The sequence below is a fragment of the Pezoporus wallicus genome, unplaced genomic scaffold (genome assembly GCF_028554395.1).
Source record: "Pezoporus wallicus isolate ANWC-B61680 ecotype Strahan unplaced genomic scaffold, APGP_CSIRO_Pwel_v1 contig_6978, whole genome shotgun sequence".
Taxonomy (NCBI): domain Eukaryota; kingdom Metazoa; phylum Chordata; class Aves; order Psittaciformes; family Psittacidae; genus Pezoporus; species Pezoporus wallicus.
In genome coordinates, this window is record NW_026637190.1 from 354,713 (window position 1) to 382,530 (window position 27,818).

General features: G+C 39.3%; 1 protein-coding gene across 14 annotated transcripts in view; it reads right to left on the reverse strand.

Moving 5' to 3' along the window:
- Positions 1 to 463: 463 nt before the first annotated feature.
- CELF2 (CUGBP Elav-like family member 2) overlaps positions 464 to 27,818 on the reverse strand; it is a 563,407-nt gene continuing 536,052 nt past the window's right edge. For 7 of the 14 annotated variants that reach the window (XM_057403784.1, XM_057403774.1, XM_057403770.1 and 4 more), the window contains 4 exons: positions 21,512 to 21,643; positions 15,733 to 15,930; positions 12,800 to 12,943; positions 464 to 7,433 (listed from right to left, as the gene is read on the reverse strand). In XM_057403784.1, the coding sequence (XP_057259767.1) occupies positions 7,306 to 7,433; positions 12,800 to 12,943; positions 15,733 to 15,930; positions 21,512 to 21,643 (602 nt within the window). In that variant the 3' untranslated portion in view covers positions 464 to 7,305. The remainder of the gene's footprint in view (positions 7,434 to 12,799; positions 12,944 to 15,732; positions 15,931 to 21,511; positions 21,644 to 27,818) is intronic. The other 7 variants (XM_057403773.1, XM_057403778.1, XM_057403772.1 and 4 more) reach the window with 4 other exon arrangements.

Here is a 27,818-nt window from a genome sequence, read left to right on the forward strand (position 1 = left end):
TGGGACTTCAGACTCGTCACTTACTTGCCTTTCATGGAAAAAGAAGAGGACAAAAGCAGGAAAAAAAAAGTTGTAATAAAAATATTTTGATCAGTGACAACCAGGCCAACTCATGAGAAACCCGAAAATGTCAAAACCCTTCCAAATGCAGGAGCCAAAGTCGCTGCTGACACCATACGGAACACTCAGTGCGCCATGGACTTTACTTGAGCGGGGGTCTGTGTGTGTGTTTGTGTGTGTGAGCCAAAGCCAGAGTGCCAGAAAGACCAGGGGAGAGGAGACAAGAGGGAGGAGTGTTGTTTGGGTCTCATAAGAGCACTTTAAAGTGGTCTTCGATTCCTGAGCATCACAGAAAGTGGGACAAAGGAAAGGGACAGGGGCGTATGGCTTGAATTCCAGAGAGCACTCGCCAGTGCTTCTCTCTCCTCCTTGGGTTTGGTTTGGTTAGTTTTGTTTCCCCCCCCCCTCCCCCCTCCAAATTGTAAGGTTTGTATCTGTGATCAGAGGAGAGAAGAGAGACTTTTTGTAAACCAGAACAACATAGATTTTTTTTTCTCTCGCAGCTTTTATTTCATCGTGATAGACACCAGTTGGGGGAGAGCAGAGAGATTCTTGTGAGCAGGAAAAAAATATAGGAAATGAAAGAATAAAAAAAGCTAAAAGCCAACTGTAAAATATAATGAGAAAAGAAGTGCTATGGTATTTCTTTTGTACCTTTTGAGATTTGTGTAATACTATTAGCCAATGCTGAGAATGATCTGCTTTGTAAGCCCACAGCAAAAATATCACCCTTCTGAACACCAGGGGATATTTTTCCCCCCATCATTTATTTATCTTTTTGTTTTTGGTCTTTTTTTCCTTAACTTGCACTGGCTTTAATAGAAAGTCTTCCTGTGCTCACTTGGATTTCATTTTATTTTGTCATTATTAGCTGTACAACTGCACATAACAAGCTGAATCACCTGGTAGGCTTCCGCAGGCTCTCACAGCCCTAGTTAAGATGTGATTAGTTTGACTAATTGATTAGGAGAGTTTGACTAACACCATATGCCATCAGATTACTGTGCAGTTTGGAAGAAATCCCAAGGCTATATCCTCCTTTTCCTGACTGTTTCATGTGCTTCTGCGAAGTAGTGGCAGAGTATTATTACTATTTTCTTTTAACGACTAGGAAGAATTTATCTCCAGAATCCACATTTCGCACACTGACCGAAATGTCAGAACAAGGAAAAAGAACAACTTTTCAGGTGGCTTCTGTGTGTTTGTGTGCAGAAGCTTTGCAGTTAGAGGGCTAACAAAAGCTACCTTCAATATGACTCTGCAGGAAGCTCATTTAAAATGCTTCCTGCTCAGATGGATTATCCAAGTGATAAGGCATGACTAGGGGGTGGAAGAGAGAAGCAAAATAAAAATCAAAGGAAGCATAACATGTCTAAAATGTACAAATCCTCTTTTGCCCCCCAATCAGATATTCACTTAGGTGGAATCGACTGTATCTTTTGTACACAACCAACAAATAGAGAAAATAAAAAAACAGGCACGTGAAACAGTGAGGTGTGTAGATGCATTACCAACACAGAATGACCACCAACAATACAACACACAAAGTAGAGAGACAAGTATTAGGAAAATGGTTTAATATTGGAGACAGAAGCAAAAAACTGCATCACACAATAACATACGTTACAAAAATAAGTCTGACTGTTTCAACTACACGGTTATGTTCACAATGAGGACAGAAGAATCAGAAAAAACTCTGATCTAAACAGCAAAAAAGCAAACCCCTAACGTTTTAACTAATACATTTATCCACGCAAAGTGACCGAGTACTCCTAATTCTAATTACCTTATTGTGTAACTGCACGATACAGAATAAAAAGTGAAACTTACCGCTTTTGTTAAGACAAAATTCTAAACACTAGATATAAGCAAAGGGAAAAAAAGAAATCAAGCCAAAGTTTTGAATTCTCTAAACAAAACCAACTCTCCTTCTACCGTCCAGAAATCAAACTTGAAAATCAGTCATGATCGAGGGGGCCCACGAGAGTAAGCCACAAAAATTTCCATTTGTTTTTTAATCTCCAGTATAAAAAGTTCCACTGGTACAAAATGCATAAGTACAATCAAGTTGTAGAAATAGGAAAGCCTGCTTTTTTTTTTTTTTGCCTTTTTTTGTTCTTTTTTGATTATTTTTTTTTTGGCTCAAATTCCATCAAACAACAAAATCCAAATGCATCAATAAAACAGAAACAATACTCAAATGGTCTTACAGTTTCCACTAGATTGCATTAACTTTGGCTTTTCTCAGACAATACTTAAAAACTAGTTTGTCATTCTAAACAAAATGATAGTATTCTTAATCTACAAACAACAATTCTCACAGCACAAAAAAAACACAAGTACATAGGTTTGTTTTTTTTTCTTTTTCTTTTTTTTGTCTTTTTTTTTTTGTATGACATTATCCAAAAAGGTAATGAAACTACAGGATATTTTTTTTTCCTTTTGTTAATTAGCACTTAAGATAATAAAAACAGAAACAGTAAAATGATTCCAGAGTAGCACAAGCCAAGGAACTGTAACCCCTATGGTGAAAGAAAGATGAACTTGTTACTCCTTTGAGGACTGCCATTTCATTGCAATTAGCTAATTTGAAAAAAAACAACTAGTCTAGTCTTTTGATTAGAATTTTGTAAAGCAATTTCCCTTGTTTTTCTTCCTCTCTTATTAGGCCCTTGCACCCTTGCAGCTTTGTCCTTTCAATATTGAAAGAGATCTGGTAGTTAATTTGCCTCCAAGGAGGTGTATTTTTGGGTTTTTGGTTTTGTACTGGAATTTCTTTTATATTTTATCAAGATGGACATTTTTCTCAGCAATGACCCATCTCAGTTGCCTGGAAGCACAGAAACACTCCACCTTTCCCACTGCTAAGCCAATGTCCCATGTAGTGTAATTCGGGGCAGCCCGATGCCGAGTTACACTGCCTGAGGACCAAAGGCATCACTGCTCTGACTGACTGGTAAACCCACAGGACAACACTAGGGCATCTAAAAAAGCTTTGGAAATTTATACGGTGTATACAATGAGAAAGAATTAGTGAAACAGTCTAAACAATCCAAATGATGATCTCATATTATATATATATGTACATATATATAATATAACGTACGTGAGATGATACTTTGAATACGCAAAATTGCTGCAAGTAGTACAAAATAGCCCTCAAAGGGTGTAGGAAGGCCCCAGCAGTAGTAAAAATACGTGAGAAAAGTATAGATCATTTATTTATAAGTGCATGTGCTATAAGAAGGAAACTTTTTTGCATCACTAGAGGCTAGTCCTTTCCATCCCAGGGCTCTACATAAAGAAGCATTTAAGTTGGGGATGAGAGACAAGAGTGCACCAGCTGATGTCATTCATATAGGGCTTTGTTTTTAACTTTAGGTGGCTTCAAATATAATTGGATACAAATAGGAAGTGGAAGAAGGTATGGCACTTTATCATCAGTAGCAAGTGCTGCTGCTCACACACATTGGATTGGCAATGAATTGTCTATACAGGTAGTAAAGAACCCAATTTGGTTGTTGGCCGCTACTTGTGCAGTAGAAATGCAATCATCTAATCAGACGTACAAGGCAGTAAAAAGGGCTACCAGCATCTCTTTTCTGGTTCCTTACACAGAGCTTCCTCCAGCAAACACCCACATCAATCACATATATATTCCCATGGACTACTTGTATGAGTAAAGTTACTCCTCTCTATACGAGTGTCTGCAGGAGTAAGCCAACATATTGCCGTTACAAAGAATGCCAGATAACACCAAACATTACAGCGTATGTAAACTTTATCCATAAAAAGTAGTTTAACTGCAGTGCACACTGAATTTTCACCCAGGAAGATCTAGTGCATCTGATTTAAGCAAAAGTTCATTTATTTAAATTACAAAAATATGATTTTATTTTCTTTTTTTCTCCTCAAGGTTTTCAAATGGTGGATTTACCACTCCGGTCTGGGAGTGGCTCACAGAATAGATAATTAAAGAATTGTTTCTTTTTCTTTTCTTTTATTAATACTGAATAGCATATTCCAGCAGCATATTAAAAGCTCTTTTAAGAAAAGACAAAATCCCCAAAATCTAAAAAGGAAAACCACAAGTTAATTACTGTTTTAAATAATTTTAGTTATAGATACAGAAGAAATTTAGACAGCAGTAAAATATTTTTTTGTCCTTCAGATCTGCCCTGTGCATTGTTCTGATTTCAACCATGTATTAAATAAACCACAAAAAACTAAGTATATATATATTTATAGATATAGATATATATATAAAAATAAACAGCAAAATGGTGAATGTATAAAAGGTATTAACACTCAAGACAGCTCTGGGTGGAAAGGGTTAAAAGTTCAAAACTTTCTCACCTTAGAGGTTTCCATACAATATGAAGAAAATACATAGTGAGGTTTGCTTTCACAGCATTGATGTGTGCAGAGTGGTTAAAAAAGTGAAACATGGGCACTTATACAATGTTTTACAAAAAACATCAAAGAGAAATAACAAACAATAACAATTTCAGGCAACAAGACCACAGGATAGCAAGTTAACAAACTTTTTAACCTCTTTTTTTTCTTTAAATATTAGGGATTTATACAAAACACATAATAAAATACCCATGTTATCAAATTACTTCACACGAGAAACACACTGAAGCTCTAGGAAGAAAGTACCTTTGGAATTTGGCACTATAGTTTCACTGTTTTTTTTTATTTTTCCTTTAAAAGAAAAACCGATCACATTTTGCTGAACACAAACACATCTAAATTGTTCACGATAAAAAAATGACATCAATGCGTCACAAGCCAACACAAACTTATTCTGGAATATTTTTTCATTTTTCACATGAAATTCTTTTTTTTTTTAAGCAAACAACTTTTTTCTTTTTTTTTCCTTTTTTTTTTTGAATCTTGTTTTTGTTCTTGTTGTTCAAGTAAACCAATTTTAAACTTGTCTTTTATAAACATAGAACACTTAAGACCATAAGACTCATGATGAAACCACAACTTAATTCACAGAAGCACCAACGTAACACATTTTACAGTAACCTTTCTTCTGTACATTGAAACAGTATAAAATATAGGTAATTTCATGTGCATTAAACCATGGATTGTCTAACTGTGAGTCAGTTCAGCAAAAGGTGACACAAGTAGGTAGCATTTGCCCTAAAACAGGGTAAATATTTTCTTATACTAATCTACAAAAAGTGGTTCTATATATATACTTTAATGAGAAAGTGAGCCACCTAAAATGGCCTTATCAAAAAACTTTACACTGCCTGAAAAATGTAAAAACTATTACAGACCTCTAGAGACTTAAAATCAGACAGTTTTATTTCTCAAACTGTTTTGGAAGTAGTCTGTTAGAAACCAACATTCTGTGCCTCTGGACACATATTGCTATTGTCACCAGTGACCAGGCAGAATGCCAATCCCTGTATAATACTTTCAAGTCTGTTTTTTTTTTTTATTTTTATTTTTTACTAAATGAAAAAGAAAAAAAGAAAAACAAGAACAGAAGAAAAAACCCAAAAGAAAACAAAAACCCAAAGGAAAAAACCCAAAGGAAAAAAAGAGAAACCAAAAAAAAAAAAATTAAAAGGAAAGAAAGAAAGAAAAAACATTTTGCCACAGGTTGTTTTTAAATCCTATCATTAATTTATCTAATAATAAATTTCAGTCTTGCATGAATGCAGCAATGTTTTTTCACATTGACTTCCCAGAATTCATAGCTAGATGAGGTCACATGCAAATTTCAAAGGTCAAACTAGATCAAAGGTCAGTAGGAGAACCAAATATGATGTGAGGTCAGAAAGACATCAGAAACAATGACGGGACGATGAAACTGGTTTTTGAGACGCCACAGGGACATGCTAGGCAAACGATGGGCTAACGGGCATGGAGATGTCTAGGGAAAAAACAAGGAAGAGGAAAAAAAGTTACACAGAATCTATGCAGCACAAACAAAATCACTTTTATGGGTGCAGGAGAAAACTAATGCAAATCTTTTTTATCAGTAGAGTCTACGAGCCGTTCACATAATTTGCATTAACTTACAATACTCGTCAACAAGAGCACAATGGAACCCCAAAGGAATCCATCTGAAAGGACTCAGAGAGAATGGATTCCTCTTTGGGGAGAAAAGAGAGGAAAGAACCAGTTTCTACAAATGTAACAGAAAGGTACGGGGAGAAGGGGGAGAAAGGTCAGACAACCAAACTTTAAACTAGGTAATGGAAACTACGAACAAAATAACCAGACAAATACAAACAAGAGGATAAAAGTATGAACTGTAAAGGGGGTAGGGTTCAACAGTGAAAAAGCGCCCATTCTTGGCACAATTACTCTAGAGACTACTTCAAAGGATCTAGCTAGCATAGAGAGCTGCTCTTTAGTTATCCAATAAGTTAACAATAGGCAATAAATAAATTCCATTATTTCTGAGGCAGTAAAAATTTTGTATAAAAATAGAAATGCTTTTTACAAATAAAATTTACAGGCCTGTGGCTTTTTTTTATTATTATTATTAAATTTATCTCTCAAGAAACATCAAGTATTGTCACTCATTTTATTTTATTTTTTTTTTATTTTAAACCCTGTAGCTTTAGAAACAGATCTCTAAATCTTTTTTACATTAATCCTTTCCAAAGAAAAACCCAACTTAAAAAAAAGTGAAATATAAAGACGACCAGTGTAAAATCAGACTAATATAGAACAATACGTTGATTTGAACCCAAAGAAAAAGAAATAATCAAATCTTCTCAAAAACCAAGTTGATGTAGTGGAAAGACTTGTTTCAATTTTTGCTGCAAAGTAAGTGCTTCAACTGGCATGAGGCCATTTCGTTTAACCTATAAACTGCTGGTGCCACCCTGGCAAAATACGATCCATCCATAGAAAACAACTTTTATTGTGTGCTAATGGCACCAGGGTTCACAGAGTTAAATTGCACATTTTGTGTGTGTGTGTGTGTGTGCTGCTTTGAATTTCAAGACGTTTATTTTTTCTTTTGAAAAGGAGATAAATTATGCTGCAAAACAAAATACACTAACACAACTCAGTAAGTACTTGGCTAGGAAATGGGAGCCAAGTGTAATAAGGACAAGTGGGGAAATGGAAGTGGTAACTGTAAAAATAACTGTCTCTTGGTGAAGGTTGGCTCTATGTTCTTTCTTAATCCCCTGCAGAGGACAGGTTTGCTCATGGGACTTACCCTAAGAAAGCTAAAATAAGAGCAGTAAGCATCTGGGGTTAAGATCAGTAAGGTTTGCTGTCATTTTTGGAGCGTTTCAGCTGAACCTTCAAGCGTTTCATGCCAATCTGAAAGCCGTTCATAGCCTGGATAGCAGCTTGTGCAGAGACTGGATTGTCATAGCTAACAAAACCTACGAGACACAGAACGGAGGCAGGAGAGAAAGTGAACTATAGGTTAGAACCAATGTCAGAAGGCGTTTTGTTAGGATTTTATTATTACTATTTACTCGACACATTTACCTCATTTTCAATTAGTGATCTGATTATATTTCATATCCCATTTCCTCTCCCGTTTTCTTTTCCTTCCCCTTTACCTTCATAAAATTTCTTTACGAGCTGGGATGCAGTTGGCCAGTTTTGGTGCAATGCAGTTTCCAATCTGTTGTTTATCTAGCTACCTTAGAGACTGAGGATATTACTGTGACACTTTTCAACTTAATATCTACATACCTCTCAGTCTATTAGGAAGTACTATTAGGCCAGTCTGTAGATGTGAAGCTGAAACAAAAAGCCTGGTTAGAAACAAAACCCAAACCGCCTATAGACATTTGCACACCCTAATGTAAGTTCGTGTTCAGTGGTCCTGTGCACTGTGGAACACTCATCTCCTTGGGCTTAGCTTAGGATAGTTGCAGTATTAGTATTTTGTATTTTTACAGCTCCTTCCAGTTCAAGATCTCAAGGTACATTAAAGGTTAATTAATTCAGCCTCTTAGTCCCCAAAAAGGTATGCAAGCATCAAAATTAAGCAGCATTGTGAAGACAGTGGCAGGGCTTGAATAAAACTCCAGATCTTCTGCTCCTCAGTTGTGAGCACTAACTAGGGGGATAATGCTTGCTTGGGTAATTCAGAATGGCTGCCCTGGCTCAGCTGTCTTTCCCCCTGGAGCCTAAAAATGCTCAGCTCATAATGGACTCAAATCTCCCAGATTCTGGAAGCTCAAAACTCGTTTTCATATCTGGGCCTCCCACTTGTAATTGCAAAGCTTGCCTAACTGCTGCTCTGCCTCAGCTCTGGCTAATTACTACAGTACTCATCCTGCCCCTGTGCAGCTGCCTTGAAATGCTCCCTTTTCTTTCCACTTGAATTTCCTTCAACACACATCCCTTCACTCTCTTAAAGCATGGATTTCCCCCACATTGTTTTCACTCCTAACACGCAGGCTTCTCGGTGCCTCTCTTCTACCACCTTTCTTCACTTGGGGTTAGTGCCTACGTACTTTTCTGATTCATAACTTCTTTTTACCATCATTTTAACATCTTCTTTCATGGCTTTGGCTTACCTTGCACTGATGCCCTCTTCCAGCTTCAATGTCAGAGTAATACACTTTCCCCATTGTAAAGAAAACCCACCTCTTACAAGTCATCTGGTCCTTGTCTGGTTGCACTTCTTATTAGACCATCCCTATGGTTTCACCTTAAATCAACTTTACCAAAGTATTTAACTTAAGATGCTTCTCTGACAATTCAGGTTAGCTTCTGTTCCTTCCGCTCAAAAACACCTTTTGCTTAAATCTCTGCAGACCTTCTGGCCAAAGCCAATACGCTCTATCCATGTTGCTCTGTGGTTTGTTACCTCCTCAGGGGATAATAAATGTTCCTCCATACCCTCCTTGGTTTTAGTAACTTGTCACTTCCTCACTTTCTCCACTAGATCATTTCCTCCATTATAGTTTCATCACTCTCTTCCTTTCTTCCTTTCCCCTATTTTCTTCTAGGAGGTCTCATCTGTTCACATGACTCCAATCACTGTCTTAGCACTGCCCTCCTGTGTCTACTCCTATCAGCTCACAGATCTCACTTAGCCTTGATCTCTAGGATTGCCTCAGAGATATAAAAGAGATCAACCACGAGCTGGGAGGCAGCTGTAGCACCTTCCAGGCAGGTGCTCCACAACTGAGATGTTGCTAGTCTTACCTACCTTGACAATTCATCATTTTCCTTTCCTCACCTTTACTTTGTTCTCTCAAGTGCATTCAGAACAGCATTGTGCTATGAACTTCTCATGACCTTAATCCTTTTTCTTCTTAGCTAGTCCTATGCACCTGGAAGTTAAGCAACCGATTTAAACTAGTCACTTAGATGGTATCTATGAATGGCGAATGAAGAGAAGCAAGCACACCCAGAGGTAGGTTTTCCACCCACCATTCATGTCACCGGTGTAGACACCTCCACTGATGACAGAAGAATGATTAGCTCAGGCTATGCTTACCTTCAGTGGGAGATGTGACAAGTCACCTCACTCTATGTCTCTTTATTATCTTCCTTGACTCAGCCACAAACCCAAACATACAACCTCTGTGCTGTATCAGTGATATCACCCTTTATCATTCAGTTGTTATTCTGATTCCCAATTTGTCTCTTCACACAGAATGCTATACCTACATTAGCCCGTTACAATTTCATCTTCTCCATTATCAAGAACCTTCATTTATAAAGCTTACAGTGGAATCTGGCATTCTCTCCCTTTATTTATTTTTTTCTGATTGTACCCATTCATCATTTTTTTGTCTGCATTTTAAACAGCAGGTTACATGAGGACGGGATGATGTTTCTTATCAATTTTCAAAGTCCCTGTCATGGCAATTCTGTTTTAAATCTCGAGGTATCCCTATAATCAGGAGAAATATTTTTAATCATTCAAGTAGCAATTTTGCTATCAGGAAGACTGCATTTATGGACTGATGTCACTGGATTTCCCCTCCCCTGCCTTACTTTTATTCTCTCATTTCTGTTATTCAAAGGTTTATGAAAGGCGAGAGATAAGCTCAAAGAGTGAAACCCTTTGCTGAATCAACATGGGGCTCATGAGAACTCATGGAAGAGCACTTTCAGGCATAAATATCATCCTCAGCACCATTTAATCTTTTGAGCATTCACTTGAGGTGGACAACAAAACAAATAATGCCAAAGTCCATTTTCTGCAAGGAAAAGTAATTTTTCGTTTTGAAAAGCAGTGTTACGTAGAAGTTCATCACTGTATAACACTACAGTGACTACTCAGAATGCACCTTCCCTTCCCACTTCTGCCAGTGGAAACCCTTGGACAATCTTTTCACCTTTCTGGTCTTCAACCTGTTCTCAGCTGTAATTTGATGGAACACTTGGGCGGGAGTTGGAAACTCCAGAGCAGAAAGCACTAAGCATGTGCAAAACATTCTTACTATTATTGTTACCATTATTACTATTATTATTATTGTTATCATCATTATTATTGTTATTCCAACAAGGAAAAAAACCACCAGAACAACCAACAAAAAAACCCCAAACTGTATCAAGAGCAATGACCATTAATGATACAGGAGAGAAATGGATTCTTTAGATGCACTCTTGTCCTTGTTTTTTGGTGGGAAGATAGAGATAAAATAAAGGTTTTAAAAACACAAATATGGGACCAAACCAACAAATAGATAATTGCTGCTAATTAAGCTGAGGAGGTGCACACAGAGTACGCTAGTATGTTAAACTAGCAGGGTCAATTCTGGCTTTGCTTGCAATTAGCAGCATCACGGAGTAGTCACCTATCGAATCAGAAAATCTCAACCTCCTCTGCCACTGCAGTAGTCTTTGTATTTAAAGCAGGACTCTCTCACTGGTGGCAGAATATCTGGGAAGGAAGAAGGAGAATTTAAAATGTTAGTGAAGGCTGACTAATGTGAAAAAAGGCAGAGGACTCCCTCATCCATTGGGTGTTGACCCCTCAAATGAGATAAGCTTGGTGCATCATTCTAAATTAGGCAATTGTGTCCCATAAATCCAAATGTGTAAGCAGGGAATCAAAGAGTAAAAGGAAACCAACAAAATGCAAATGTGGAAGTGAGCTGATGAATTAAGCCACCTGCCCAAACTAATCTACATTCTTTCAGCAGTCACCATAATTGATGCATTTCGATTAACGTACCTTGATTTGACATTTCATCATGATTCCTGCACACCTCAACAACGATTTCGTAACCCCAATGTACTAACAGATCTGGCTCCAGATCAATAGGGAGTCCATTTCAATTCCACTTTTCAAATTTGCTACAGCCTCAGGGACTGCTTTAACCCACTGCAGAAACACGCTGGACTATATTAGTCTAGATATGAACAATTTTTTGTAAAGCTTAAAGAGATGAATGCTTCAAAAATGAACTGAAAAACTAAGGAAAAATGCAGAAAGAATGTTACAACCATTCTCTGAACCAAGTTAACTTTCCTAGTGTACTCAGGGTTTGTCTTTGGGTGAAAACCACTCAGATTGTGGCAAGGCTTGAATGTCAGCTCAAATAGGTATTTCTGAGTAACCTGATGAATTCTCCCTGTGTTTTGGCAGTGGCTATTTGGACAAAATCAAACCCTTTCAAGATGGGTTAAAGTCCAGTAGCTGTGAGGCCCCTGAATGGCCCTGATAGAGACAAGACCTTAGACAGACACATTTTAACAAAACCTATATTTAAAAAAGCTAAGAAACATGTATTACGTGTGGTTCATGGGGACAATGTCAATGGGGACACTTCGGAATTAAGGGATGGTGCTGAGCTAAGTGCAGCGCTGTTAGTACAAAAGAGTTTTGGAAACTAGGGGTTACTTCTTTGTCATGTACAGTTGCATTCCCTTACCCTGGGAAAGTACTGTCACTTTTACAGAAGCTCCAGTATTTTAGGTCAAACCTTATAAAACTTATCTTTAAGAGATTCTTTTCCCTTCCCAGACCCTCTTCATGTCTTGTATAAGACCACAATTATTAGACCAATGCTCTAACAGATTACCACTCACTTACATACTGTACTCCACTCATCAAAGCACTGAACTGGTGCACCTAGGCTATTCAGAAGACACCAGCCCACTTAATCAACCCCAGAACCTGTTACACAACAACATATCACCTTCCCTTTTCTGGCAGCTCAAAGTGTTCTCTGGCAAACCTGACACTGATCTCGTGAGGCTCCCCTAATCCCTGCCCTTAAGGTAAGGGGAGATACTACCTTCCGTAATACACCAGAGCCCACCTGCAACAGCTGGAGCTGCGTACCTAGACATCAACTGTCTACAATGCATTCTGAACGGCACGTACACACCATTCAACCACTAATTGCAAAATCTTGTACTTAATTCACAAGAAAGAAATTCCTGTAATGTAGAAGTAATGGGTTAAACATAGAGCATTTTTAAGCGGCTCAGCTATACAATAGAGAATAATTAGGTATCCGTAATAAGGCAGTTTAATAGTATACTAAATGACATTCCCCCACATAGGGCGCAATTAGTTTCATGTACTTGACACATTCATGCGAGATGTCAGACTGGAAGATTATTATTGTTTTTTCATATCCAATTTTTAGTTAGGAGTAGTTTGTCTGTGCATCTCCCCGCTCATTTGAGGATTAACAGTCCATTATTTTTGGAATGACTCTCCAGTATGACATTTCTCACATTGCTGTTAATTTTCTTTCCTGGCCCTTTTTCAGTACAGTGCCTGTGGTTTTTACAATTTGATTTATTAAATTTGACATACCAAAGCACTTGCTCAGATTGGTCTGTTTGTCAATGAAGACTTTAGCAGAGATAACGTTTCCAAAAGGCATGAACATCTGCAGAATGTCCTGGTCTCCAAACTCCTGGGGGAGGTGGTAAATAAAGAGGTTTGCCCCTTCTGGACCTTTAGGGGAAAAAAAAAGAAACCAAAAAAAGAAAATGTGAAAACAGCCACTAGAAGGGCTATATTTAATCTGCTTTTCCATAATACTTACTGAAGGTGATGGTCAGAAAGCATTTCACTTTCCAACTCTGAAGGAACAAAAGCAAATGGATCATCAAAGGAACAGAGCTGAAACGCAGCTCTTTAGAGCAACCTGTCTTGAAAAGTGTTTACTTGATAGCTCCAGTACAGAAGAAGTTAAGTTGCAGCCTCTTTTTTTTTTCAATTGATACAAGTGTCTTTCAGTATAATTAGGGTTAGGAACACAGGTACACAATGTATTACTCTCTCACAGTACCCCAAGAACTGCACGAGTCCTCTGCTGACTCAAACACCTGTATGAGTTTGTCAGTTTAATTCTAGATGTGGAAACTTATGGAAATGAAATGAGATGAGGAGATTTGAGTATCACAGATTAAAACTGAAAGGGAAGGAAACTGGTGGAGATGGGAATAAAAATGATAAGGCAAAGCAAGCCTTGTGACTTGGAAATCAGTGATGTCAGAAAGATACTCAGAATTAAATTTGTACTGACTCGTTGCAAAATAACAGGCTTTTCTTTTCTTTTTTAATACAACATCTCCATAGGAAGCTGTCTCCTGGAATAAACTTTGTGAAGTAAGTCCTTTGAAAAAGTAGTTGTGTTGAAATCAAAATGGCTTTAGACAAAGCTGAGTTTGCAAAGAAAGATGCAAACTCAAAGGTTCTTTGGGTATTTCTTTCAGCTAAAATTTGGGATATGCGTTATTAGTGCTGTTTGTTTAAACACTCATCCTAGCACTAATAGCTTATCTTTTTTCCCAGTTCAATTTCTGTGTTACAGTAACATATAGGAAAGGAGCAATGGCTGGCTGGAAGAACAGGATGTAAGATGGAGCCAGACGTGGCCTTCCCATGCGCACACCAGGAGCATACATGGTACACAAAGGGAACAAACATTTCTGGTATCCAGAGTAGCCTGTTCAAGAATTCCCTTGCTTAATGGAACCTAAGTGTGTCCAAGATGTGATGTCCTTGGTTTTGTGGAGTGGAAGAGGAAGGCACGCATGAGATTTATGGACTAAGTTCCAGAACAGTCACAAAGCTTCACCTCTCCCATACAGACGAACCAAGCTGGCTGCTCTCTCTCAGCCTGAAGGAAAAGATTGCAATGTTTGCCCCAGAGAAGGCAATTAGGGGGGGAAAGGAAGTTTTTTAAAGAGAAAATCTTTTTGGGGAGGTGTGAAAAAATAAGAGGAAAAAATAATTGTACTTATTTCTTCTTTCCACAAGTAAACCATCTTTTCCAGAAAATATTCTTAAAATACTAATAAAAAACTTTTTAGACAGTATTTTAGAATATATGCACGTGGCAGTTCACTGTGCTTCAGCATTTAATATACATACAGCATTTTTCTCTAGTACTTGTTTATCATCAACCACTCCAGACTCTCATCATTCCATCAGAAATCATGTTAAGAGACAAAACACAGTTGTCAGTATTCAATGATGGAATTTACTCACTTTAACTTAACCCCTTGCTAACAGACACAAGATACATATATATATAAAAACCAGACATAAGACATATATAACAAAAAGGACTGCATTTCAAAAGGGACACTGCCAAATCACAGTTATAAAAAGTAAGCCTACACTTGATATGAACATTTATAAACAGAAAAAAGATTGGAAAAAATCAAACTGTCCTCCACTAACCCTAACTATTCTATAATTCTATGATTCTATGTATCTTATAATGACACCAAACAAACAATTGAATTCCAGTGTCAGTCTCAACAAAGTGATTTGAAAGACAAATGCAGAGAACAAAAAAATTAGGAAAAAAGTTAATAAAAACCCAAATCCTTTCATTTTAAATAATACAGGCTGCTTGTAGTAAATGAAGTGAAGAATTCAGAGAAAATACACGTTTTAACTTCAGTGGCCCTAAACAATAGCCAGCTGTGGGAATGCCAAATTTGTCTTCCTAGGAAACACATCCCATAACAGGACAGGATACTATTTTAAAAGAGAATGAAAAAAAATCTCTTGAGGATACTATACTAGGTTTCTTTCCAAAGCTTAGCCCTGGCAAAAACAGCAGTGACAACACAGATACAATATTAGAAAGCTGTCCTTCCAGAATTAGCTGGAAATAAGGATGAGAGAAAGCAATGAAATCAAACTAACCCCCCAAATGCCTGGGAAGTGTGCAGGGGAACAGAAGAGGGGAAAAGGGTAACCTCATTTTCCTAAACATCTTGTAATTAGTATTCATTTATTCTTAGCAGTAATTTCCTGAGCTTTATTTGCTGTTTGGCTCGGGGAGAAGGGGCAATCATTCACTTCCCCACAAGACCCGCAATTAAGCAAAGAACCACTCAAAGTGAAAATGGATCTCGTCATTAACTCAAAACCTTAAACCTAATCAGATTAACTCCATTATCACAGAATATGGAAACCATAAGTGAGAATGGCACCCATAAAGGGATGATTTCTGGTAGCAGTGCACTTTTATGCAGTAGTTGGTAAATGCTTTTATAGAAGAAAGAACAGGCAGTGAAGTATAACTTGAAGGACAGATGGTAAAAATATTAATTCTATTAGACATTAGATAAGGTAACAAGCCTAAACAGCAGAAAACTGAAATAAAACCCAAAGATTAAGCTACTCGACGTCATTTGTTAAGCTTCCATGAAGAAACGAGCCTACGACACCGCTCTCTCTTGGCCGTTAAGTAGCTTGCTCTGCCATCAGTGGGTGCTTACCTTCCTTCTGGCTGCCCGCAGCACTTTGCTGCTGCAACAAGCTCTGGCTGTACAAGGTGGGCAGCGCGGCGGCCGCGTACTGCTGGATTCCTGAGTAGGCTTGGGTGAGCGCGTCCATCGTGCCGGCCGTACCGTTCGTCAAGCCTGTTGCGCCGAGTCCTCCGTTCAGGGCCGCCATACCTGAGAGCATTTGAGCAACTTTACAAAAAACCCAACAATAGAGAAAAGAAATTGCACTTGTTCATTAGTGCTTTCCGAAAGTCGTTGGTATTATATGACACTGACAACGACAGCAGTGCATGCAGCTCCGCACGTCACCAAATGGGACTGAAAACAAGGAAAAAACACGACTTTGGCGCCAGGATCACTTTTAGCACAAGGGTTGCACAGTCAAATGGACTCACATGCAGCCTGCTACTGGCAAGTACTACAGCCCGGTGCTCCTGAAAGCCTCTCCCCTCCTCGATATCTCTGGAGGGTCTCTGGAGTTGGGAGAGTGGGACCTCTTTGACCTGTATCCTTGCAAGATGGCCAGTGGGAAAAAGCAGTCTGCAAGGAAACCCACTCTTTCCGACCAAGGTCCTTAGCAATGGGCCATGACCACACTGTATTAGAAGGGTTGTGCTTAAACAGAGTTGGCAGAGAACCCCGATAAACACCACTTTGAAATAACCCTCTGTACACTTCATCCCTTAGGTCTGTGACAGGAAGATGGACTGCAATGCTCTGTGCTTCCACCTTCCCTTTCAGTTGCTTCAGTTACTCCAGAAGAGATGAACATCTAGCACATCTAGAGTGACTGAAGTGCTTCATCCAGATCAGGTATCTTTTGTGATGAAACAAGCATTTGGTTCTAGCAATGCCTTCTCACTGGAAGCAGAATCCCCTCACTTTTTTTCTTTAACGCAATTCTACGTCATGATAAATAACAGATGAAGTTAATGGGGATAACTGCCAAGGAGGAAATTATATTGCTAGCTGTGAGGAAAATGGCATCTTTCATCCATGAAAACAGTGTGGTCTGCAAAAGAAGTTTTACTACTCTGACTTGATGTTGGACAAACTTCTGGGCTACACCACCTCTCCATTTCTTCTATGCCTCATCATGGCTCCTAAATGAGCCACACTGAACTTAACAGTGCTAGCACTTATTTTTTTTTTTTTTTTCAGAAATTCTAGAAAAAGTGAAATTCCTGTTAGAGCTGCAGTCTCTTTGCAGTTGAAGGGGTGGCAGATTTCAGAGCCTGGCTCATCACCCACAACTCCAATTTGGGTGAACTGGAGCAGGAAGCGCCAGCCAGGACTGAGAGTCAGGCCATGTTTTCTGCACAGCTAGCTGTGCTGTACTCCCCAGTTTTTAGGTGAACACACCATAAACACAAGGGCTTAATCAGGCCCCTTGAAGTAGAGTAGATCAGTCACTGGAAAACTGGGGCACCCAGAACCACCAGCAACCATTGACCGTGCAGTGTTTCAGTCAGCAAAATGATGGATGGACGTGACTGGTGGAGCCATATTAAGACCCAACAGCTAGAAACATTGAAGAGAGGCCTTAATTTCAAAGCAAATAAGGGGTGATATGTAAATTGGAGAAAAGTGAGAAAATTAAGCAGAGGACACTTTATAGTGAATTAACAATGAAATCTATTAGACTGGCAAACAATCTTCAAGGAAACCTTATCACATGAGTAATTTAGAGATAGAAAGAGTACTGCAGGGAATTATCCTGCATTGACAGAGGATGATAAAGGTGCTGACCTACTAGTTTTCTTACATCTGTTATATAGATTCGAAAAGCGTGTTCCTATGAGTCTTCGATAATCAGGACAATTGCTCAAGTGGCACCTTTCTGGCTCTACCAGAATCTGTGCCAATTAAGAGAACTGTACTGCATAAATTATACCTTTTGATAACACTATAATTTGTCTGACTAAACGCTTGACAGAGATGTGATATCCCTAGCTTTTCCTTAATAAAATGTCTCGCCCTTTGAAGATTTCTCTTTCCCCTCCACTCCACTTCAGAGCATTGCTGTACCCTGATAGGAGGTACTGGCGGCCACTGCTTTGAACAAAAACCTGTCAGAGCATGAGAGAGCCATATATTTGTAGTATAATGGTTCCAGTTATAAAACAAAAACTTGCAAACCAAGATAGCTTGTGAAGTATTTTATATCTAAACGACAGGACATTTGGAAAATGAAGATTAATAAAAACAACAACAACAATAATAATAGTAATAACAATACTACTACTGCTACTCAACAAAAAATGATGATTTTTTTATCCTGAGCCTGACCTTAACCTGCTCTGGTGTTTTTGTACTTAGGTTTGTGTCATTGCTTGCATGGGTGTACACACAGTGCTGGTTAAAGCCTCCAGATAAAGCTGCTTGTATCTGTCCTTCTATTATAGTGTTGAAACAACTTGATAATAGAGGAAGCATTAGGGTAACATGTTATCTTTTGTGAGTCATCAGCCTATTATATAAACATGCTTTGTGTTGCAGTGGGCAGCATCCTCCCCCTTCTTTCACCCAGAATCAATAGCCCCTTCCCACCAAATGAATTCAGATTAGCAAAGAGCCAGACAGCCCCAGCTCACTGCTTCTGGGAAGGGCTCAGCTATTGCTGCTGCAGTGCCCGTGCCTAAATACACTTGCCTCTTGAGCAAAACAGATCTGCAGAAAGCTCTCCATGTGTTTCCTATTCTGCCTTTTTACATTTGCATGAAATCTGCAAGGTCCAGCTGCAGTTACAAATCTCTGCCATCTCTTTATTATCTCTACCAATGCACCTCAGTCTGATACTGAACTCTGGTTCCTTTCTCACTTCTGTGAAATAACCTTTTGGTGTCTCTCATCTACAGCCTTCTACTTTTTTTGAGTTCTTGCACATAATACAGAAGTGACATTGCCTGGCAAGTCCAAAGGGCTCTCAAAGCGCTTTCCAAGCACCTTCAAAACTGTCATGGAGCTTTATCTCCATTTTACAGATGGAAATATGGGGGCAGAAAGGCTAAGTGACTGCCCTGGGTTCACAGACAAATACTGTGCCATAGCTGTCCAGTATCCTGAATCCATGGTCTTCTTTCTTAACTGCAATGAATCTCTTCCTCCCTCTTTATTCATTTTCATTATTATTCATCATTCCTTTTGTTAGCTCCATTATTTAAATTTACATGTCCAAAGGAGACATTCTAATGTTTTGCCATTTAAGGTTTTAGATGCTTCCAAGCACAGCTTCAGAAAGAGTGGGTGAATCCCCACATGTATGTACAACTGTCGCCAAACCCCTGGAGACAGAATAACTTAACTTACTCCACTGTCTTTAATTTTTAAGGCCTCTAGACATGTTTCTACAACGCTTTTCTCCACAATGAGAGTACCATCTGTCTCCCCAGCCCAGCTTCCTTTTCATGGACCAAGACAGGATCCAGAAAACAGATAAAAGTCTCTTAGTGAGCTCAGGCTGGAAGATGTTCTTTTTGTGATTCTCGCATGCAGAGCAGGACATGGCTTCAACAGATGCTCATTCAACATCTAACATGTCCGTGTAAATCAAAGCCCAAGCTCAGTGCTACCTTGTGATTAATTTTTGGGTTAAGCTCCACTTGTCTTGTGCTTTGGATCTCTCTTGTGAATTCCCAAATTAGAAGCATGTCACTCAAGTTCAACTTCTGCGCACAGGTGAGTCAGGAACCTCCATAACCAACTAATGCTTTTACTGGAGAGCTTATGACCATGGCATAATGTGAAACATCAGACTTATTAAACTGAGGGCAAACTCCTAGGCAGGCTGGAGTGTGAACAACTAGATCAGACATGGTCACTAGGAAAAGCACTGGATCATCATCAAAATAGACAGGGAAGGCTGTTGTAATTTGAACAATGCTTTGCTACCACTAGCATCACAAGTACCTGAAACTGATAATCAGTGTCACCCTTTTGAGAGAAACAGTGCCACAACGCTGTATTGTGTTGTGGGGAAGCAGTTTTCCCTCTTTAGATCTCTGTTGCATATGTATATACATAAGACAGACACATCCACATACATTTTGTAAGTGCTATACACATACAGATATTCCAAGCACGTACACTGTTTGTCCATAAAAACATCCATGAAAAAGATTTGGGACTGAAGCCACTCTTGGTACATGTCCATGGAAACAATGGTGGCTTAAAACAAGCTGAAGTTTGGTACTAGGTTCTGAATACATCATTAATACTTCAAATGACACACGCAGGTAAGTTTGCACACACACCACCTCAAAATGCTTGCCGAGAAAACATAAACGCTTTGCTTTTAGCCTACCAAGAACTGTTAAAAGCAGTGCAACAGAAGAGGTCCCACACAAAGTCAAGAGCTCATAGGTGATACACTCTTGATGCACCTTGATGAAGGGGACGTTATCTTGGAGTGCTCCAGTGTGCCTGGGTTCTTAGCACTTGTGGGAGGGAAGCAGTGAGATACCATATTCTGCTTTTAGTATTGTGACTTCTTACAAACCAAGTAAAGCACAATGACTGATCATCAGGAAAGGACATTTAATGATTTCTTACTTAGACAGGGTAGCTCTCTTACTATAAGAGCTTAAGAGAGATTTTCATGCATGCCATTTTCAGTGGCTTGCTTTAATACTAACGTAATAGTAAGAAAGGAAACTATGATCTTCCATTTTGGGACCTAATACTTACTTTTCTTACATTTTCTTGAGTCATATTTACTATGAGGTTGTTTGTGTGAAATACGCATGTCCTTGCCAGAAGCAAGACCTGTTTTACACAAGACCCCATGCACCACTCAACACTGCTACGTGGACATCCATAAGCCCCCTTCCTTCCCAGCTCCCAACAATGACAACCAGAGATCACAGAACAAAAAGATTGTGTGAGCAGCCACGTAACAGTGACAAAAAGGACATCATGCAGAGCATCAGAGTGAGCAAGAGATACTGAGGAGGACATCCATTCCTGGGGGTACATTATGATGGCTCATGGACTAGATAGGTTCCTTGCATTGCAAAAGGAAATGCAAGGAGTAACAGCAGCTGAAAAAAAAGGGAGGGGGGAAATGCAGCTGGACAAATCTCTTCCATTGCAGGCAAAGGTGAAGTCATCATAGCAGAAACAATAAATACAAAAAAAATCCTTCTTCTTCAGGAAAATCTTGACCATGGCTAAGAACAAGGAAGAATGTTCTAACAACTACCAGCATCTACTTAGTTGGAGATGCCAGGGTTTGTTTAGGATGTCATAGGATTGATGTGCATGCTCTGGTACTGCAGGTGACTGACTGCATCATTCTCTTATACTTGCCAATTAAAAGTCAAAGACTTGCCTTCATTTTTAAAGTATGTTGCTCTCAAGTCGACTTTATAGTTCCTACAGACATTTGAAAAGGACTGCCTCCACGGCAAACATCTTTCTTATCCCTACGTTTCTGAGTGAGGTTTTGTACATTGGGTGATAGACCTGTTGTCAGACTCCCTAAATGACAAAGGAGCCTCTGCTATAGCCTAAATAACCCAAATCCCTGGTGACATTTCTTTTACCTTCCTGCAAGAAAAGGAGTCTTTGTGCAGGGACCCAAGGGACTTCACTTTGCAGAGCAAACTATGTGAAACTTAAAGACTCCAGAACTGCATGTGTACCACGAATGGAACTAGATCAACTTGACCCCCTTATTTTGTATATAGATCAAAAATAATCACTTTACAATTGATAGTTTTTGTGGAATGATTATTGGGAAAGGCTGTCCACCACAGCAGTAAATACTCACTGTTTACGGTACCTGCTAGTGCATTAATATTATTCAGTCCAACAGTGGCTCCAGCCAATCCTTGGAGAGTACCCAGAGAAGTCAAAGAATTCATGGCCGCACCAGCTGTGGAATTAGCAGTTGATGCAGCCACTGAAAGGAAAACAAAAAATGAACAAAGGCAAAATTAAGGCCATATTTTGCTTATTTTAGTTGATCACAAAACAGCTTACAATAATGCTGAGCACAACAGGGTTATTTGCAAGAAAAAGAGACCAATAGACCAACCTTGTCCAAGATAATTAATAGTATGATTGTTCATGGGAAGTGTTGATGAGCCTTGAGCTGCAAAGGCTGGATCACAAAATTTAGCATTGTGCTACTATTTGCAAACATAATACAGGAACAATAAGTACAGGATCAGTCACTTTTGAGAAAGTTTGTCTTTCAACCTAACACCCCAGGCTGATGAGCTAACTAGGCTATTGAGGTTCTGTCACATTTTGAAATTTATTGTTGAAAAAAAATATTAGTAATTCCATAATATAGAATATACATATATATAAAATATATCCTATATCTTATATATTCTAAAATAGAATTAGTAATTTTGTCTTAAAACAGCTTTCTGGTTTGGGCACCAAGTGTTATAAGAGAACTGTTAATTATTCTAAGTGAGACACTATGTTGTTACGGATCTGCTCTAGGATTCTGTGTGAACATCATTTAAACCCTTGAAGTTTACAAAAAGAAGAATGACCAACCAAATGCAAAATGTATCTGCTATCCATTTTAGTGCAGGCTTTTAGCCTGGCCTTTGTACATAACTAGTCATGTATATACACCCTATAAATGACAGATGCATCCCCAGGAGCTCTGCAGAGGCTCAGGTGGAGCAAAGGTCCTTGCTGCTACAGTGCCAAGGGAATGACAGAGGTGGATGAGATGAATCTGTCTAAACTACATGCTTAAGAAAAGAAAAAGACTCACTCTCTTGTCATAGGAAAGTAATAAAACACCTTAGAAAGAGCTATAATTTGTGATAGGTTGGATAAACTAGAAATGTGCATCTCTCATAGAAGGGCCTTGAATAACCAGTGTAGATTAAAAACTTACAGGTAGGTAAAGTTATAGCAGATGAATCACATTCATAAAAGCTGCAGAAGCAATTAGGTTTTTAGCTTGTCTCCTGAGCCCTACTTTAATGTATCAATCATAAAGACTTTCTTTTCCATTATAAGGTTCCATTATCTTCTGAAAAGTGAACATTTAAAGTCAGAGTTTTGTTGATGATTTACTGAAGGCACATCATGTCTACACAGTCCTTTTTTGCTCCTGTTCATGACCTATCTGTGAAATGGTCAAGACCACTTCTATCTTGATGCTCTTTTGAGCTGCTGAACACATCAGATTAGTCAGTGAAGCCTCAAGAAAGTGAAGCCTCTACAGCTGTCAGTATCCAGTTAGGAAAGCAGGAGGCAACTTTTTCACTCTATGGGTGCACCTTCAGGATTTCACCTACAACCAACCTACCTTTACAACCTGAAGACCCACCAAAGACAAGCCTTAGCCTTCGTGAGGCCTCAAAGTACAAGACTCTCTTAGTGCAGGTGAGGTTTCCAGACTCTGAGGCACTTCTTGTCCCCGCTTCCCTAGCATCTGCAATGTTAACTTGACCAATTGCATATGGTGCAGATAGAGGCAGCTTTGATCATTCAGTCTCTCTCCACAAAGAACTAAGAAGCCAATAATGTCTTGATTTTTAAAAAAGTAACAAAAAACCAAGTAAAAACCCACTTTTGTCAGATAATGTGAGCACCAGCAGAGGAGAAAAAAAAAGCATGCATGAAAGCCAGTGAATTCCCTGTGACCAATACTGCTCTGTGTTTCTGCTCATATTCATTAGCAGATCATGTAAATGAAGTCCATAAACCTCAAATCTGAAGTATTTGATTGTTTTTGACTGGGCTGAATTCCATCCATTTTCTGTTTCGAAGCATTACTGCCCTTTTCTCCAGAGGAAACACATATAGTTAAGAAATGAGAGAAACAGGGGCTAGGAAGCTGCCTAAAAATTACATTAAAACTGGGGGCAAATAACTCTTGTGAATGAGAGCCACAAGCTTACTATTATGAAGAGAAGGCAGAAAAACCTGATTAAATCCCTTCCTTTTGCACACCCCACAGAGCGTGTTGCGATGGCTCTTATCCTGGTGTCACTGCTCAAACACATGCCCCAGGGATGGCCAGTATCTGGGGCCAACATCTCTTTTCTTTTATTCATATCAAGTTTCTCTGTTCCATCAGACAAACACAGAGCAGGTGCCTCAGTGATTTTCCCATTTGAAGTTACAACGCAGATTATCTAGTTTGCCTAAATAATGCCTTGGCATATAATCAATGTGAAATACTAGCTGGAGCACCAAAGCGCCTCAGAAATCAGCTTTTTGTTGTTGTGGCTATTTCTTCTGCTTAGCAGTGATCTGTCTCTCAGATCCATTGGGACAATACTTTTTCCTCTTTGGCTTATTATTTCTTTGAGGAGAAAGAAACGGAACAAATTGTGTGGCTCCCATTATCTTATTGAACATGGGGTGAACAGAAATGGAGCTCCTTTTGTTAGGGCACTTGTAAAGGACAGATTCAGCACCTTGCCCTTTCCTGAGAGACTCCACACTAGTTATCTCTTTCTCTTTGACTGAGACCTGCATGTATGAAATAAAGATGAAGACAGGGATGAGCTAAAATACTATCATAAAGGGGCCACAAAAGGTCCGAGATATTAACAGAGGTGAACATTTCTCAAATTAACAGGTGAAGCAATGGTATTCCTATGTCCCAAAATACTTAAAGGGACATGGAACAGAAGTTAACAGGTCCTACAAGATACCTGTGGAGTCTTAGCCCTGCCAAAAGTTTTTACCTCATGTGACCCCAGAACATGCTAAAAGCCATCTAAAGACAAGGACTATGCTTCTCCTGTCCTTTACCTGTTTCTAGTTCCTTTCAGCTACAAAATTGTAACATATATTGAACCAAAGGGGGGGAAAAAAGTCACATGCCTCATGGTAACAGTAGAGGACTGCACCACTTTTGGGGAACCTGTATGAATCTCCCGTGTCAGCAAAGCTCTTGGGCTCCACAACTGCTCAGAGTAATGGCGAAGGAAGTATAATTCACTGTCAGAATAGTGTTATTCTATATTAATGTGTTTTAGTTGTCCAGATGACAACAACAGATTGGATACCTACAGAATTTATAAATTGTTTTTTACCAGGTTCCCTTCTACCACATAAATTAAAAGAAAACATGTCACAGCTCCCTCCATCCTCTACACCAGAACATTGCTGCTCTGAATCATAGCACTTCATAGTACTGCTTAACAAACAGTAAGCATCTCTCTCCAGGTACTTAGACAACTTGATGTATGGAGCTGCAATGCCACTAGGAATTGCCCTCTTTGTGCTACTGGTGCAGCACTATTTGGTGCAACAGTGAGGAAAATCAAAATACACACAAACAGTGCAAAGGACTTGGGCTTCTGTTGCCACTCTGTATGGCACACCCTGTATCCACAACATCCGGTGTATTATTTTTCCCTTTATACTGGGAATTTTATCTTTGTCTCCTTAAAACCTGCATATGTCAGGGACTCGATACGTTTCTGGCCAGTACAAAGTGAGTTAGCTAATACTGAAGCTAGGGGGAGAGATTCAGCAGACTGGAGCTCCAGCCTGATGAATGCTGACTGAATATACGATAGTTGGTGAAGAACAGAGATTCTTTTTACCAGCTGTACCGATCGTTCCCTCACGACGTTAAGCCCTGGATAAACATCAGAACATGATAGATAATATTTTGCCTACTCAAAGGAACTTCTTCCTCTCTAACATCAGTCATGGAATAAGCCAACAACCTTCTCAAAGAGGCTGTTGCACAACCAGAGACTACTGGCAGGAGTTACGGGGTTGAATCTTTTGGCTGTTGTTGCAGGAGTTCAGACAAGATGTTCATCAAATTCCCCACTGACCTTAAGAATCTATTAATACAGGAAATACTATCACAGCATTGGATAAAGAGGTCAGTTTAACATGTGAGAATAAAGAGTTGTCCAGTAACCTGTAGAAAAATCTGCTCTTTCCTGCAGGTACACAGCATGCTGGCCACCTGTTGCCTTCTCCATCCAGGCCACACACAGAGACTTTACAAAACACTTTAGCATCTCCAACCATGAAAGGTGAGAAGGTTCAAAATATTTATTTCACTATTAGAGACCCTGTGGTTTCCTCTTCATTGTCCACTCTCTTCCCACATTTCTGTGTCATCTTTCTTCCAAACTCAGTCCCACTTTACTAAACACCCAGAAAACTTCAAATAATACAAATAATACCATAAAGAGACTGTGAAATGGAGAAAGGCATCACTGCAGCCCTTCCCCGACACCCCTCTAATTCATTCACAACCCCAGCCATTTGATCTTACTCTGCTTCCTCCATTTAATTGATGAAACTTTTGCTATCAGCTTCATTACGAATAAAGAGACTTGGCCTTTGGTTAACATATTCTTTAAAAGAGCTCTCTGTGATACAGAGAACACATTTTCATTTGGAGTGGTTGCTCTACACAGTACAGATATTTGTGTTTAACCAGTAATGTTGCATTCATGGAGATATTTAAGGCTGAAAGAAGCTGGCATTTTCAACTCTTCTCCTCAACACATTTATTTCTACCTGTAAAAGGTTATAACACCTTTTAGGTCAGAGATATTTTAACAGAAATCTAAACTAGCAATGAGACATTCCCCTTTTAATTTAAGTAACATTTCAACACAATTCCTAAAAACTCTGCCAACCTAGAAAAACAAGCGGCATTAGCATAGGAAATTTTGGCCATTCTTCTGGCTAGCTTATGTCCACAGAGTCATGATGATTTACAATGCCTGGATTTATATCAGCTGGAAAACTAGATTCAGGATAACAGCATCTAGGCAAGGCAATGACACGTAAGTATTTCTTTGGCTTTGCTGTGCACACTGTGGATGGGATTAATTTCCCCACCTTGGCAGCCTCATTGTTAGTTTAAGCCAGTCTAGTCAAAACTATTCTTTTGGGCAGTCTCTGAGGTTGAGACCTCCAACTTGGACACCCTACCTTTAGATTTCTATCTAAGGATGGGCTGAACTGCCCTCTGTAAGTGACCCTTCCTACTGGCTGAGATGGTGAACTCAAAGTAGACATAGATCATTCAGACAGGCAATGTGCTGTAGGATGGATCCTGCCCTTCTTGTTGGCCACACGTTGTATTAACAAGCTGGTGATCTGAAAGTGAGGGATCTGCTTCCATCCTGCATGCAGAATCAATGCCAAACCATGAAAATTCAGGAGTCTGAATGTAACCACCTCAATCAAATCTCAGGCTCAGAGAATTGCCTGATTTTGGGCAATTCTGATCTAATCTGCAGAGGATGTGCACTGCTCGGTTAAGCGCATCCTGTCAGAGAAAGGAGCCAGACAGCAGTCACTTGGGAAGTGTGACAATATTGGTCATACAAAATAGGATGGCCTTGTTAAAAGCAACAGGATGAGCTGAATTACTAGATGCTATTGATGCCTTTCCCAGTTCTGCCTCAAACTTCTTGTGCTGCCCTGGATAAAGCTCTATGTTTTTTTGTGGCAAGACAGGGTTAATTCTGCTTCTTCCCAGTCACAGGCTTGTCTCTTAGAAAGCCACATCTTGGAGATACAGGCACATTCTTGTCATGCCTATTTACCTCCTACACCTAAGATCAAGTAGTGCTCTTGACAGGATTTCTGGGTGTTCTGAAGCAAAAAAAACCCACAGGCCTACGTTTGTCTGTACTATAGACTTGGGCAAATCCCACTCCTCTCATGCCCAGTCTATAAAACAAACCCTCTTCCCCAACAGGTCACCTGGAGGGTCCAGGGAGGCTGCCTGAGAACCTGGTGATGAAATGAAGTACTGGATAAACACTCCATCTCACTTGCTCTGAAGAGCAGAACCTGCTTGAATCACACAGGCATTGCTGTGATTTAGCAGAGGGGTGAATTATAGTGTGTAGCTGACCCCATTCTTTCCTTAATTTCATTAGTAAATGCCTAAGTAATAAAAGAACTCCATATACCACAAGAAGAAGTCTCCGTGGAACCTCCATAGTATATATGCTAACTTGGCACTGTTCTATGGGTGCGGATATGCAGTAGGCTGTGTGTGCACTCTCCCCATTCCTCTTCACCTCATCCTGTTCCCTTCCTCCTCTTCCAACACTGTCATACTGTCTGGAAATGACACACAGTCACACTGCAGGCCT